This window comes from Petromyzon marinus, chromosome 1 (genome assembly GCF_048934315.1).
Source record: "Petromyzon marinus isolate PM22_M1 ecotype Great Lakes invasive population chromosome 1, UKy_Petmar_22M1.pri1.0, whole genome shotgun sequence".
Classification (NCBI taxonomy): Eukaryota; Metazoa; Chordata; class Hyperoartia; order Petromyzontiformes; family Petromyzontidae; genus Petromyzon; species Petromyzon marinus.
The window spans coordinates 26335984-26349819 of NC_133667.1; the positions used below are offsets into that span (position 1 = coordinate 26335984).

General features: G+C 44.9%; 1 protein-coding gene across 2 annotated transcripts; it reads left to right on the forward strand.

Moving 5' to 3' along the window:
• Positions 1-91: 91 nt before the first annotated feature.
• SPICE1 (spindle and centriole associated protein 1) lies at positions 92-13197 on the forward strand. 2 transcript variants are annotated; one of them, XM_032946435.2, is made up of 16 exons: positions 92-255; positions 2805-2875; positions 3745-3792; positions 4443-4532; positions 5003-5105; positions 5703-5818; positions 6687-6807; positions 7222-7407; positions 8323-8540; positions 8771-8869; positions 9307-9394; positions 9522-9592; positions 9919-10120; positions 10764-10833; positions 11721-11778; positions 12442-13197. In XM_032946435.2, exons 2-16 carry the CDS (start codon positions 2807-2809, stop codon positions 12481-12483), a joined length of 1581 nt encoding a protein of 526 aa, XP_032802326.1. In that variant the 5' UTR covers positions 92-255; positions 2805-2806; the 3' UTR covers positions 12484-13197. The 2 variants fall into 2 exon arrangements, with proteins under 2 accessions (XP_032802326.1, XP_032802316.1); XM_032946425.2 differs by having other exon boundaries at positions 93-255; positions 2802-2875.
• The last annotated feature ends 639 nt before the right edge of the window (positions 13198-13836 follow it).

Below are 13836 nucleotides of genomic sequence, written 5' to 3' on the forward strand. Positions count from 1 at the left end.
CCGCACCACCCCGCCCCCTTTCACGTAATAACGGTGTCATTGCGTCGTGTCACCCGCGATAGCACGACGTCATATGCCGCGATGCGTTTCCATGGCGTCATCGCTGTAAAGCTTGCGGCGATGACGTCATCGGGGCCCGCGCTGGGAGCGCGCGCTTCAAACGACGACGGCGGTGGCGGCGGCGGCGTTCAGAGTCTGAAAGCTCGCGGGAAGGTGGAAGAGGTTGGTTGGCGAAGAGGGTCGTCCGCAACAGAGGTGGGGGTTGTTTTGTTGTTGTTGTGTCGTTAAAACCCGCCACCGAACCACCCGACACGGCGCAAAGTCGTGTAAGGTTCGTCAGGTAAACAGAAGGCGCCAATTCGTGGCGAGAGTGCAGCCACCACCGCCCGCCTGTTGAAAGAATTAAATCCACAACACTTTACAGATCTGAGGACGGTAACTATTACAACCGGCATCATCAGGCGAGGACAGACTTTACTACCCCCCCATGACTCAAGAGAGATTGTTTCCACCACGTCGGGTGCGCTGAGGTTGACTGCTGTTTAAATCCCCAACACACAAAGGGGCAACACACAAAAAGTCTTCGCGTTTCGGGGCCGAGTGTTGGGCAAGACGAGCCTCGTGTTAGCTGCAATGGGCCGCGGCTCGTATCGCCAAGACCAAGGCTTGCTCGAAGAGCATTGATGATGATTGAGGCTCACGGAGCCAGACTCTAGGGCTCCTTCAGGGTTACGGCGTTGCTGGGCTCGTAGAGTCGGGAGTAGAAATGGAGGACAAAAGACTTAAAAGACGGTGGTCGCCATACTCTTTGGTTCTATTCGGTAAAGTCACGTAGGTAAAAAATAAAACAACAAAAATCACGACGTTTCGGCCACAACACAAGCGGCCTTCATCAGGTGAAGGGATCAGGCTGTCTCGAGGACAGCGCTGGAGTGAAACACAGCCACGCTCAGACCGCGACCTTTAAGCTGTGTGCGAGCAAACAAGGTGCCTTGACAAAGAAATTAGCATAAAAATTAGCATTTGATTAGCCGACTTTAGAAAGAGGTGGTGTACGTGCCGGTGGACTTGCCGTTTGGCGCGGGGGGGAGAGGGGGAGTTTACATATTGATGGTGTGAAAAGGGAATTTATAAGAGCTGCGAAAGTTTGGCGTACCACTACTTGAAAAATATACTGTACCATTGAAGTTAGTTTAATGTTTAGTTCGATTTAGAACATCTTTACAATGGTTGCTTAATTTGAAACCATCTTCTCGGTTGAAATTGTGTCAGTGTTTGTAGATCTGAATTGCCTCGTGAACAAATCTCTGATAAAAAAACCCGTGGGTTTGCAAAGAACCTTGGTATTGGAGAAAATTATATCGTGATCACCCACGGCAGAAGAATTCGTTTTGCCGTGTTTCAAATCTGATTTGTGCTCGCAAATTCGGTCAGAGACATGTCGCTTTGTCTCCCCGATATAGCAATCACCGCAGGTACAACTCAATTTGTAAACCCCGGGTACTGTAAGTCAGGAATGACATCCTTCACGGATGGGATCAGATCACGAATTTTGTGCACTGTATTGAACCGGACCTGGATCTTGTGTTTGTTTAGAATTTTGGAAATCTTTTTAGTAACGCCTGCTATATATGGTAGTGTGATGGTTTTGACCGGAGTATCAAGTGGTTGTTTCTGTATGGAGGGTGGCAATGCCGCCTCGGGTCAAACTTGAGGCCCCCCTCGGGATTCACTCGTGGCGCATGTCACCTGTTGAAGCAGATTAAGGCTCCGTCGGTCGGGGGTTCAGTGTCGGTGACTTGAGGCTCGCAGAGCCAGATGATGGCAATGTTTTAATTATTCTTTGGGTCTTTCGGTAAAGTCACGTAGCTAGGTTCAAATAAACTAACACAAAACTACGACGGTTCGATCGCAACACAAGCGGTCGTGTACGTTGCGATCGAAACGTCGTAGTTTTGTTAGTTTCTTTGAACCTAGCTACGTGACTTTACCGAAAGACCCAAAGAATATTAATTCCTGCAGTCACGAAAGCTTTAAGTCAATATTTAAGATTATAATTGTACTCGGCCAACCGTACTAATCAGAGGTGACCCGAGACTCGCAAAGCCAGGTGATAGTAACCTTATCATTGTACGTTTTGAATGTATGTTGAACTTCTTTAGCACCGTTACGTAGCCACCTGGTTCGGTGTTCATTGCGTGTGGCTCGCAGAGCCAAACTTAAGGGGTCATTCATTTAGTACACATGGAGGGGGAAGGGTAGGTTAACCCAAATGTGTATGTTTGCTTATGGGGGGGGGGGGTGTACTGACAATGTACGTACGCATAGGAAACGGGGGGGTGAGGCCTCGATAATAATTTGTCTACATTGGCCTTCAAATGAGCCACAGTTCAGTTTCTTCAGCTGTCAGACAACAAGTACTACCGGGAGAAGTGGGACTGTGGGAGAGGTGTCACTCGTGTGCCACCGTGCCCCCCCCTGACTGCGAGCTATCACGCAGCTCCGCAAAATAAGTGGCCAAGGTACGCAACTTAATTATTTAATGCAGACGGCGGTGGACTATCTTTTGCTTAAACACGTTAATATTATGAATCCTTGATCGTTTCTGCGTGGATTAAATATCGGTCGTTCTATATAGGATTCGGCGTGGGGGGTGCGTCAAGCGAACGTACGCAGGCGGGGGGGATGTAAAAAGTCCGCGTGCCTACAGGGAGGGAGGGAGGGGTCAAGTTTTGACAGATTTTTTTGCCCACCGACTCAATTGAAGGCCCCTTAAGGCAAGCGGCATTTCTCCTCCACAGTAGCGATGCCTCCGCCGTCCTCGCGGAGTCGGCCGCTGCGGATGAAGAAAGCGACACGGAGGCCGGAGTGGGACGTGAGTTTCCCCGCGACGCGAGCTTACTGGGGAAATTAAGAAAATGCCATATTCTGTCAACCCATACGGTTTACCCTGATTCTTGTTCAGGGAAATTGAGTTTTCAGGTTCATACGCATACAACCGTTTCAATGCGGGCAACAACAAAAAATTATATTTGTTTGTGTTTCTCCCTTGTGATGGGACTTTGTTGGATGAACGTTGGGATTTATAAGGGCACGGGGTGACCAATAAGGTCTGAATTGGTCTGTAATAATGTAGGCACTGATAAGGGGTTGACAGGTATGAAATACCTCGAGAAATGTGAATTTGTATATATATAAATGTTATTGACAAAAACTACGAAAACTAACAAAAGTCACTACCCCCTCCCACCCCAAAAAACTACATGCCAAGAAGAATAAGTGTCTGTGGGGCTTCGGTGTGGGCAGCAGAGGGCAGTATCGTAAATTCAGTCGCCTTCGCCAATATGGTGAAGTATAATGAAATAACCTACCCGGCCCGCCCGTGTGTGGGCAGGATGTGTCTCTTTTTAGTGTGTGTAGAATATGTTCGGTGGCAAAATTCTGGCGCACTGTACTACAAACCTGGGTTATATTCCCGGCCACGGCTTACAGGTTCTGATATGACTTAGTGGCCGGTGATACCGGAACCTGTTCTGGGCCTCCCATAGGGAGATCAACTCAGCCTTAAATAAGTACCTGGTATGGTGTGATAACTTTATCACTGACGAGACAAATGCAGCTGCACGTGGTTCTGGCCACACCTGCCCTTCTATGGCACCTTAACTGGTGCTTGCTAACAGCACTTGCCCAAACAATCTGTGAAAGGATCCACTGGTTATCATTGTTTTTATTTATGTGTTACAGGACACTGTCTCTGATCTCACCGTATACCGTGCCACCCCTCAGGAGATGGTGAGGATTTTTTCATGTCCGAGTAGCTCTAAGGGTGGGATGGTTTACTGGCAAGCTCCCACACTAGGCCTTTAACCTTATCTTTGTAAGTGGGACTCCTGTTAAGCTTTGCTTCAAATCAAGATTAAGCTTTGCTTGTTGATAATATTAGAAATCCTATAACCAGACTGCTTTTAGCCTGCCATGAAAATGTGGAATTTCCCTCACTGGCTCAGGGTCGCAGATGAATGAGTGCCGGTCACACTCATTTGGTCAATATTTTTGGCAAAGCCTTTCCTAAAATGGCCATTATAAACCTGACACTCCCATTTTGAACCCTTCTAATAAACACACCCAAACCCATTGTTCAAACCCAGGACCAAAGCAATATTTGCTCAGTGTCTCTGATATTCTCATTATGAACCCTCTGAGACACACACCTGACCCAGAGCATTAACCTGGAATTTTAAGAGTGTTGGCTTTGTGGCAATATTGCTGGTGTAATATAATCATTATAAACCATCTTACAGATTTACACCCAATCCCTGAGATTGAACCTTAAATCTTGGATCTCTGCCATGTTGGCGAAGTGTATCCTAATCGGCCTCATTGGTCCTGGGTCGAGGTTTCTGACATGTCCATCATGAACCTTTATGCATTTTCGTTGGCAGGAGAAGCGTCGCGAGAATTCCCGATCGTCAAATGAAACTCGGCCCTGGTCTCGTGGATCAGGATCGCACAACGCAATGGTAACACGGGAGGTCAGTATATCTGTGTGTGTGTGTACCACAGTTGGCAGTGGGGAGCACAGGTGGTGCATCTGCCAGTCATCTCTACCAGCCCATAAAACCTCCGTCTGTCCCGTGACCTGCCAGCCTTCAACACTTCATGTGGCCTCAAAGTGCATCTAGCCTGGCACAATGGTATTGTAGTATAACACTGCACTATCAATCCATCGAGTGATATCTGAACCCCTTCTGGGCCCGTGCTAGGTCGATTTGGCCATAAATGAGCACCTGGTATGTTCAGTAAAGGGGAGAAAAAGGAAGCTGACCATGGTCCTGGCCACATCACCCTCTCGTGCACTGTGCTGGCTAGTAATATGTGCTTGCTTGCAACACTTGCCCCAAAAGTCTATTATATTACGGCTATACGGAGGATCTTTGCATGTGTCTGTGAGTGTGTGTTTACAAAACCTCTCCATCCATGCTTCCCTGCATTTGTGCTCTAGGTTCTCTCTCCATGGAGAGATATTCATGATGTTCTGTCAAAGTCGGATCAAACACTGGTGGATGCGAGGGGTGCGTTTGGAGAAAGACTCTTCCGACACACTGGTTTGTACAACTGATGCCCTCTGATCAACCGATGCCCTCTCCAAATTACCTCTTCACCAATTCTCCACCTCACAATATCACCCACTCACCAAATTACCCACCAACTCACCCATTCACAAACTCACCAACTTACGAAATCGAGCAATCGCTAGCTCACCCACTCAGCTCGTGGTCCCATGCCAGTCCAGCCGATTTGACACCAAGGCGTGGAAAATGTCAGCCCCCAGGATCCCATTCCTGTCCCATTCAGCACATGTTCACCTGGGCTGACCTGATCAATCATGACGTCATGAGGTGAAATCAGAGATGCATATTTTATGTATGTTGTTATGTTAGCATTTCTATACACTTGTATGTTTGTCTCTGTATATGTATCGCTATATATTGCTCATATGTCTCTGTGTTTCTATATGTATCTTTGTGTCGATATGTATGTTTGTGTATGCATAAGTCTACATCAATGTGCCCATTTATGTAGCTCTGTACGTGTGTTTGTCTTCATTATATGTGCATGTCTCCATCAATACACCCATAGGTATGTATCTGTGTACGTATGTGTTTGTCTCATGTACTTCTCTCCCGTGTGTATTTGTGAAGGTTTCCCAGCTGTGACTCGTGCCCCTGGCATGACCTCGTATGACCCTCTCCTAGCCTCACCACCCCCTTGCCGCACCCAGCTTTCCCTGCTCAGTGAGTCCGTCATGGCAACACGGGTGAGCTACAGCACTAACACGGTGCAACAGTAATTGCGATAGTCCTGACACACTACACAATATTGTTTTATCCCTACACCTGTACTACTCCAGCCCAGATATTCACGCGACACTAGCCAACATACTAATACTGTTCTACACAAAACACGATAGTCCTGACGTAGATATTCACAGCTCTGGCATTACGTTCAGCACTAACAGTATTCATAATATTGATATGACAGTCCAGTACATTGTCCATACACTAGCCCTGACAATTACACTAGCCTGTACCATAGCATTTAAACTTCACTACACTTTCATACACCATATCATCAGCCAATTAACATTAAATGAAACTGTGCAAATGTATTTAGCCTCAAAAAGTGTTTGAAATGTAAGTTGGGGGAATTGTTCTACCCCGTGGGTTCGATCCAGACACCGACGCCTATATAGTTGGAATTTGCATGTTCTCCCTGTGGTCGAATGGATGTTTTTCCGGGTCCTCCAGTTTTTCTGTCCACATTTACAAACATGTGTTTATAGTATTTAGCCGCTATAAATTTCCACTTGATAAGACACTTTGTTTACCTATCATTTGTAGCCAGGTCGCTTATTGGGCCTCACCTGGTAAAATAAAATAGCTTTTAAAAAGTTTTCCTAGTATAAATGGGTGTATGTGTGTGTGTATATATGTGACATCACATCAACCTACCAACTAATATATTTTGTGGGATGCACTTTATTTCTCCTAGAAGAAATTTCTAAGTTAGTACATCGTTATTTGTGATGTGTGTAATATTTGTGTATGTGTGTACGTATTGGTGTGTGTTTGTACACGTGCGTCTATATGCGTGTGTGTGGGTGTAAACATACCTCTCACATTCAGGCTTTGAACGACATTGGGAGCGAAGCTGAACATCATTGGAAGGGATCACATGACCCACGATCCATCCAATCAAACGAAGACCTGGATGTGACTCCCACTTCACAGCCGAACCCCCATGGAGGTCAGGGGCTTCTCATTTAGAACAGGCCCAGGCTGTGTTTTCTTAGACCAGCCCTAGGCAGCAGTATCCTAGATTTGGCCCAAGTTGAAACTTAAAGGAAAATTCAGCCCAAAAACAGACAGCTCTTCTCTATAAACCACACATCTAGGCTGTTTGGTACACGTTGGAATTTCTTTAGCATTGAAATACTCTGAAGTGATTTTTCAGGCTTGTTCTAATGATAGCATTACAGTGATTGTGGGAAAAAATTCGAAATGTTTAGATTTTCCTAGTTACAAACATGTTATCTTTTTACCAGGTTTCAGTCTTATAGGGCTTCTAGAACATAATTTAGATGGTTCACCCGTAAAAGACTATATAGATATTTGGATGTCTGTGTGTACTTTACATCAATTTGGGCACGTGTATTCACAGCCGCTCTTAACAACACGGAAGCTGTGCAGCGCGTGGCCTCGCGACTCTGCCAGGGAGAGTCAAAGGAGGATGGTGGGAGCCTCCCAGCAAACAACGATCACACCCTCCCACAGAAAGACTCACGTGACAACAGCAACAACAGCAGCATCGATAGCAGCAACAGCAGAAAGCATAGTAACTTTGAGGGTAAGATATTTGTTGTGGTCATGGTATTGGAAGTACATCCTAGGGTGAGAAGACACATTACCAGCACCGCAGAGGTCCAGTTTTAAGGTTTGCACCCTGGGATCGAGTGTTGCTGACTCAGGGATTTGTAATGGCCATGTAAGAGAGAATAATCCCCGCAGCATGAGCTCAGTGGTGCAAGCTGAATGTCTGATATTATAATCTATAAACCTGACATGGCCATTACTCTCCTCCTGGGAGCCACCCACGCTCAAGGCTTGAACCCAGGACCTCATTACAGATGGCTTAGCGTCTCCAATATGACCATTTATTAACATAGCATCATCTTCCTAAATTCTACACAGCCGTAATGAACCCACAAAAAGACACCCAGACCCAAGGCTCAGACTGAGTTCATGAACAGGTACAGTACCTTGGAGTATTGTCCCTTCACATGCGTGGGTTATCTCCGGGTGCTGCAGTGTCCTCCCATATGCAAATGCTCCTTAAAAAGGAATAAACTAAACATCCGAATGCAGGTTCCTCGAGAATATTAGTGTAGCTTTCCTGGATAAATTGAATATAATTATTGTTATTGTGTGAGATATTGTTTTTGTGAAATTATTCATAGTCAGGGTGGTTCCACTCATCTCTGTTGACAGCCCTGAGGGAGTGGTGGAAAGTCCACATTCCCCTGGTGGGAGCCACTTGTTCCATAAGAAAATTACTACTTTTTACTTAAGACAAAAGAGTGCCACTCATTTAATAAACCCCATAGGGATGATGGTGGAGTTGTTTTTTTTTTATAATTCAGTGATGGTGATTATGGTTTTATCAATCATTTAGCAATAATACTATTTACGACATTGCAAGGGTTTGTGTGTGACACTGAGCAACTGTGAAAATTCTTTTCCCTTTCCCTCTACTTTCATGCAGATCCAGAATTGGCCTCTAAAGTTCATCAGCTTTTGTCCCGACTAGAGATTGCTGTAAAGGAGTGTGGACGCACGGACATGGGTGTCTCCGAGTCTCCAGCATCTGTCTCTCCAGATGCTAGAGACTTGGAGTCCTTGTCTCCAAAGTCTCTTTCTCCGTGGGTCTACGCAGAGGCTGCACTGAGAAACTTGGAGAAAGTGACATCACTACTCACTGAGGTGTTGATGATTATCATGGTGGTGGTGGGTATGGGTAGTGGTGTTTGCAGTGATGGTGGTGTTGTTGGTAGTGATGGTGGTAGTGAAGATGATGCTCGTAATATGAATGCATGGTCATGATTTTAATGATGTTACTAATTATGATTGTCATTGATTCTGTTGACAATGATGCTAATAATGATTATATAAATGTTACTAATGCCTCCGGTGTTGATGGTGCTAATTGGTAGACCCGGAGCGAGGTGTCTCGTCTGCGTGAGGAGCGATCCCTCCTCCTCGCCATTACAGCCGAGATGATGTCAACCCGCGATGACATCGCTCTCCTGCAGGTACCATGATGCCTTTCGCTCTGCACGAACAGCACCTTTCGGTGTGCTTGGTGGTCACATGGCTGTGCTTATTAGGTGCTTGCTAACAATTATTAATGTATGATTGTGTGTGATAAATGGTGAGGTTCATTGTGTGAAATTTAGAAAATGATGTGGATGACATTTTCGTGTAGTTTCTGATAAGGATGATGTTGATACCAATGAGGTGAATAATGATCATAATACTCAAGATGACGGTGCTACTGTGATAATGATGTGTTGAAAATAATGTTATCTGATGTCAATTATTTAACTTTTGGTGGTGGTGATGATGTAGGTAATATATATGCATGTATGTTGAACTGTTCCACCATGCATAGCCAACCGTTCTAATAGGAGGTGCTGATGATGGTTATGGGGTTGTAATGCTACTGCTTATTATGCTGTTGATGTTACAGGTTCGTCTGCAGCATCATGTTGTCTCTGTGGAGGAGGAAATGATGACCGTCAGGCACACACTGGCATCGCTCAGCTCGTCTAGTCCCGGTAACTCAGCTGATCATCTCCAACCCATCACCATCACACAGCTTTTCACATAGTTTTTTTGCTATATTTATGGTGGTTTAGTTGCCAATGTTAGTATTGGGGTTGCTTTCTTGGTGTTGATGTGCAGGCACAACTGGGAAATCAGCTCAGGTTCTAACCCAACAACTGTCACAGAAAAATGCTGAGAGAGATAAACAGGTGAGATGATGATGATGCCTCCAGTGGGAGGTCGCTCATTCTTCTCTGTTGCCCCCATGATCTGGATGTCTCGTACCTCATTAAATCCACCCTGTTGATTCCCTGCCCCTGTTCAAGTCCAGGCTCAAGACTTCCCCTTTTCTCTCTGCCTATTAATGCCTCTATTTACAGAAAACACCCACCCCTTCTTTACAACGTCTGGAGAAGTGATCACATTTAGGTGCTAAAGACAAATTCCATTGGTCATGAAAATGTCAATATATTGCTACTGCTGGTATTGATTCTGTTTCTAATGTTATATGCTTCCCCTCCACACAACTGGGCAGGAGGCAGCTGCAAGGTCTTCCCTGCTGCAGCAGGTGGAGCAGCTGTCGCTGCAACAGGCAGCTGCTTGGGGCAGACTCCAACAGCTACAGCAGCAACAGCTCCCAACAACTGGGGCAGTTTCTCCCCCCATCTCTCCCATCCCGCCCCTCCTTCCTCGCCCCTCCCTCTCAACCCCGAGTCCTGAAGGATCCACACTTTCAGGTGGGAATGGCAAGGTCTTGATGACCCCCAATGTTAACAAAGCATTGTGTTGTCAGTATTAATACAATGGGACAATGAGAGGATGGCTGTGGTGATGACTCTATTTAGAGTGGTAGCAGATTTATGATGGTTTCAGGGTAATGAGCTCAATTAAATGTTTAGCCAATATTAATGTCACAATGTGGCAGAGGGGTTTGTTGTGTCAACATTAGGAGTTGTAATAAGAGTGGAAGCATCACGCTGTATTCTAGCTCCTGATCATGTAATGATAATTGGGCCTAATACAATTTATGCATGTCCGTATTCTCAACTCGGTGACATTGAAAATCTGATCATGTAAAGCTAAGTTCCAATACAGGAGAAAGTGTTTCTCGGCATCATGATTTTGTTTTCAAAATCAGGACAACTGCAGAGTGTTTATAAGTGCATGTGGCGTGCTGATGAGCTCCAGTATCACAGGCATTAAGGAAAGTGGCAGTAGGCTTTCAGCCATGTGATTAATAATGAGTGGGTTTGTATTTATGAAAGCAAGTGTATTATACTCGTGAACCCCAATGACACCGAGTGTGCGAGGCGAGTGAGTTACCATCTGGCATACCATGCTGATGAACTCAAATAAAGATGAATTATGTATTGTTTTCAGGATCCCAGCAAAGACTCCAACAGGTGTCCATGGAGCTGCCAGATTTAAGAAAACCCAGGATCCACACACAGTAAGGATGTCATTTAATGGAGTGTAAGAGCTGCTGATGAGCTACAATAAGGGCTTTGCTAAGTTATCTGATTGGGTATCATTATCATAGTGTTCAACTGAAAGCAAACGATTTCCAGTTCAAACCTTAATCAGGGTTAGACTCAGCTTAGGATTACCATCAAAATCATCCCTCCAAGGTTGAAATGAATAGCATCGTTTTTGTGAGAGAAGTCAACAACAGAGGTTACTGGCCACCACCGTGATAATGTGGAATTTCCACCAGCGGCTCGGGGTCATCGATGAAGATGAGTGGTCCTTCATTCGCTTGAGCAGGATGACGCTGACTTTTATTCCCCTGTGTAGTGTAATTATTCTGTAAAATAAACACAGTTGTCACATATAAGGTGGCAATGATTATATCCACTTATAATCCACAATAATGACTATATATTGACACGGTTGTGTGTGTGTGTCATAAGAGTACGTGTTTGTGTGCATTTTTGGGGATTGGCGATACAGTGGTGTTTGCATTGTGCTATGATCCTGGTGGCCTTGGTTGATCTCACAGCCATGGATTGCATCTATGGTACCACCACCTCTTTGAGCTTGTGGATCTTAATACGTGCTTACGAATCTTAAGTTTTGCTGGGTTATGTAGTGGGCAGCAGACGGCAGTACATAACTCAATTCCTGTACTGCACTTATATGCTCCAATATCCTTACTCCCCACCTTCACCAACCGGCACTGACCAGCATGGTGAAGTATGGTCAAGTCATCCACATGACCTGCACGATGTGGGGAGGCCCTCATACTGCAATATATTGACACATTGGGCTCTACATGTACAATCTCAATTTATTCCAACTGTCCATACGGCTTAACGTGTGATCTCTGTTTTTTGTCAGAGTGGACGTGGGACCTGGTGTTATATCTGACACTGTATCTCATCGTGCCGATAACAAGGTATGACTCGCAATGTATCATGTGACTGCTAACATTATTTCTCGTGTATCGTATGACTCTCCTCACATTAGTATTCGACTGGGTGTCAATGTGTCAGAACAAGGCGTGTAATGATTCATCACTTCCCGTAACTTTCAATGAATTGTAACGATTCAGATTTGTAATGTGGCACAATCGTCAATCTATCTCATGTTTGCTATCTCATTTGTATTGTATGCCTTGTGTGTTCTGTTGTTTCTTCTCTGTTGATTACGTTCACATTTCATATACTTTTCATATGACAAATATTATCAGTACTATGATTTAATGCATGGTTCTTCTGTGATTAAATACATTTTAATCAATGAAGCATTACATTCAGAGTAAGAAGACCCGGCTCAGCGTTGTAAAGTAGTGGGCCAGCACAGTCGATCATCATGATCATGAGATCATCTTCTGAGATTGATCAATCTGAATAGCACCACTGGTGTCTAGCCTATCCTATGAAGAGGCTTACTTCGCTTATAGGAATGTGGAATTTCCACCCCTCAGGCAGGGCTGGTAATGTTGACTAGCACTACACCATGCTCATTGGAGCAGGGCAAATATTTGACTTGGATCATGGGGATCTTGCTCGTGTTGGTGGCGATGATATTTTTTTAGAAATGTTATCCTTTTTTCCAGGATGGAGGTGGTTGGTTTGCGCTATCTCACGCTGTGGTCTGAAGTGATGCTGGGAGGTCAGCATCGTCATTACCATCCTGATCGTCAATATAAGCAGCAGTAACGATCTCTTCGACTAAAAATACCAACATAACTTACTAATATCGTCATAATTACTATCATCAATAACATAAACATTATCGTTGTCACCATTATCAACATCTAAATAATCACAACATAAACATGAATTTACATAATGAACGTCACTACCATTATGAAAACCATAATCAATTACATTATCTGCATCACTTTGGTCAGCCTCCACATAATTTTCACCAGCAGCAACTCTACAACAATCGCCACAACCCCGTGTTCAAAACCACCCCATCACGAAGTTCCATCGGCACTCACGGTCATAACCATGTCTATGTGTTGCACTCGCCGATTTTAAAGATGTTTTTTTGTCGTCAGTGTACTTATTCATATTCTTTGGGTCTTTCGGTAAAGCCACGTAGATAGAAAAAATAATTTTAAAATATCACGACGTTTCGATCGCAACACAAGCAACCAAAATCGTCAACTCCAGCCCTATCTACGTACCCAGCCCTATATCATACTTTAATTACAATTATTTTTTAAAAAGTGTATATGTAACGTTTCTTTTTAATAATGATTTTGTTATACAGGTCTGTTATGCGAGTCACAACAGCAGGTATTCTGAAATAATATTTTAAGTGATCTAAATCCAACAATAAACGGTTATAGTATTGTAATAAACCTGTCTTGTGTTAGTGTATTGTGTTTGAAGTGTAATTTTGAGGTGACGGTTAAGGCCCCTCTTAGCTCGCGGGCCCAGCCGGCTTTCTTCGGTAGGGAAACCAGGCGAGGCCCGTGGTCTCGCGGGATCCCGTGTCAGGGTGGGCCTCGGGGTAACCTAGCACGTAATTCATACATGTTGAAAACACTACTCGCGGCCTTTATACATTTAACAGGGTCGTTAATAATCCAAATCGGTTTAATGATGCAACCCTAAAGTGTAGGGTTTTATGAGCTCTATTGTAACAAGCCACCGTCGAACTAACAGTAGACGACACGTGTAACGTTACTGTAATGCGGTTTACATTATTTTCTTTACTCCGAAACTTTAACGGGCGCTCAAATCTGCGGTCAAAACATGAGCGCGGCGCGTGCTGTGTGTGTGTTGGCAAGGGCGAAATGGCGTTGTTCTCGTGGGTTCCTTGTTTTGGCTGCGGTGTTTACTCCCATCGCCCCTGGCAACGTGACTGCCACGTGTGCCCTTACAAGGACTTTCCGCCGGCTTTTCCGAGGAATTCCGTGGCCACCCCACCGTACGTCACGCCAGCGCGACCAATGGCGATCACCGGGGGAAGCCCCCCCCTCCTCCCCCCCCCCCCT

Coding starts and splice junctions, on each gene's coding strand:
- SPICE1 (XM_032946435.2), top strand. CDS start 2,807: ATGCCTCCGCCGTCCTCGCGGAGTCGGCCGCTGCGGATGAAGAAAGCG. Junction 5,106..5,702: donor AAGACTCTTCCGACACACTG/GTTTGTACAACT, acceptor GTATTTGTGAAG/GTTTCCCAGCTGTGACTCGT. Junction 5,819..6,686: donor AGTCCGTCATGGCAACACGG/GTGAGCTACAGC, acceptor TCTCACATTCAG/GCTTTGAACGACATTGGGAG.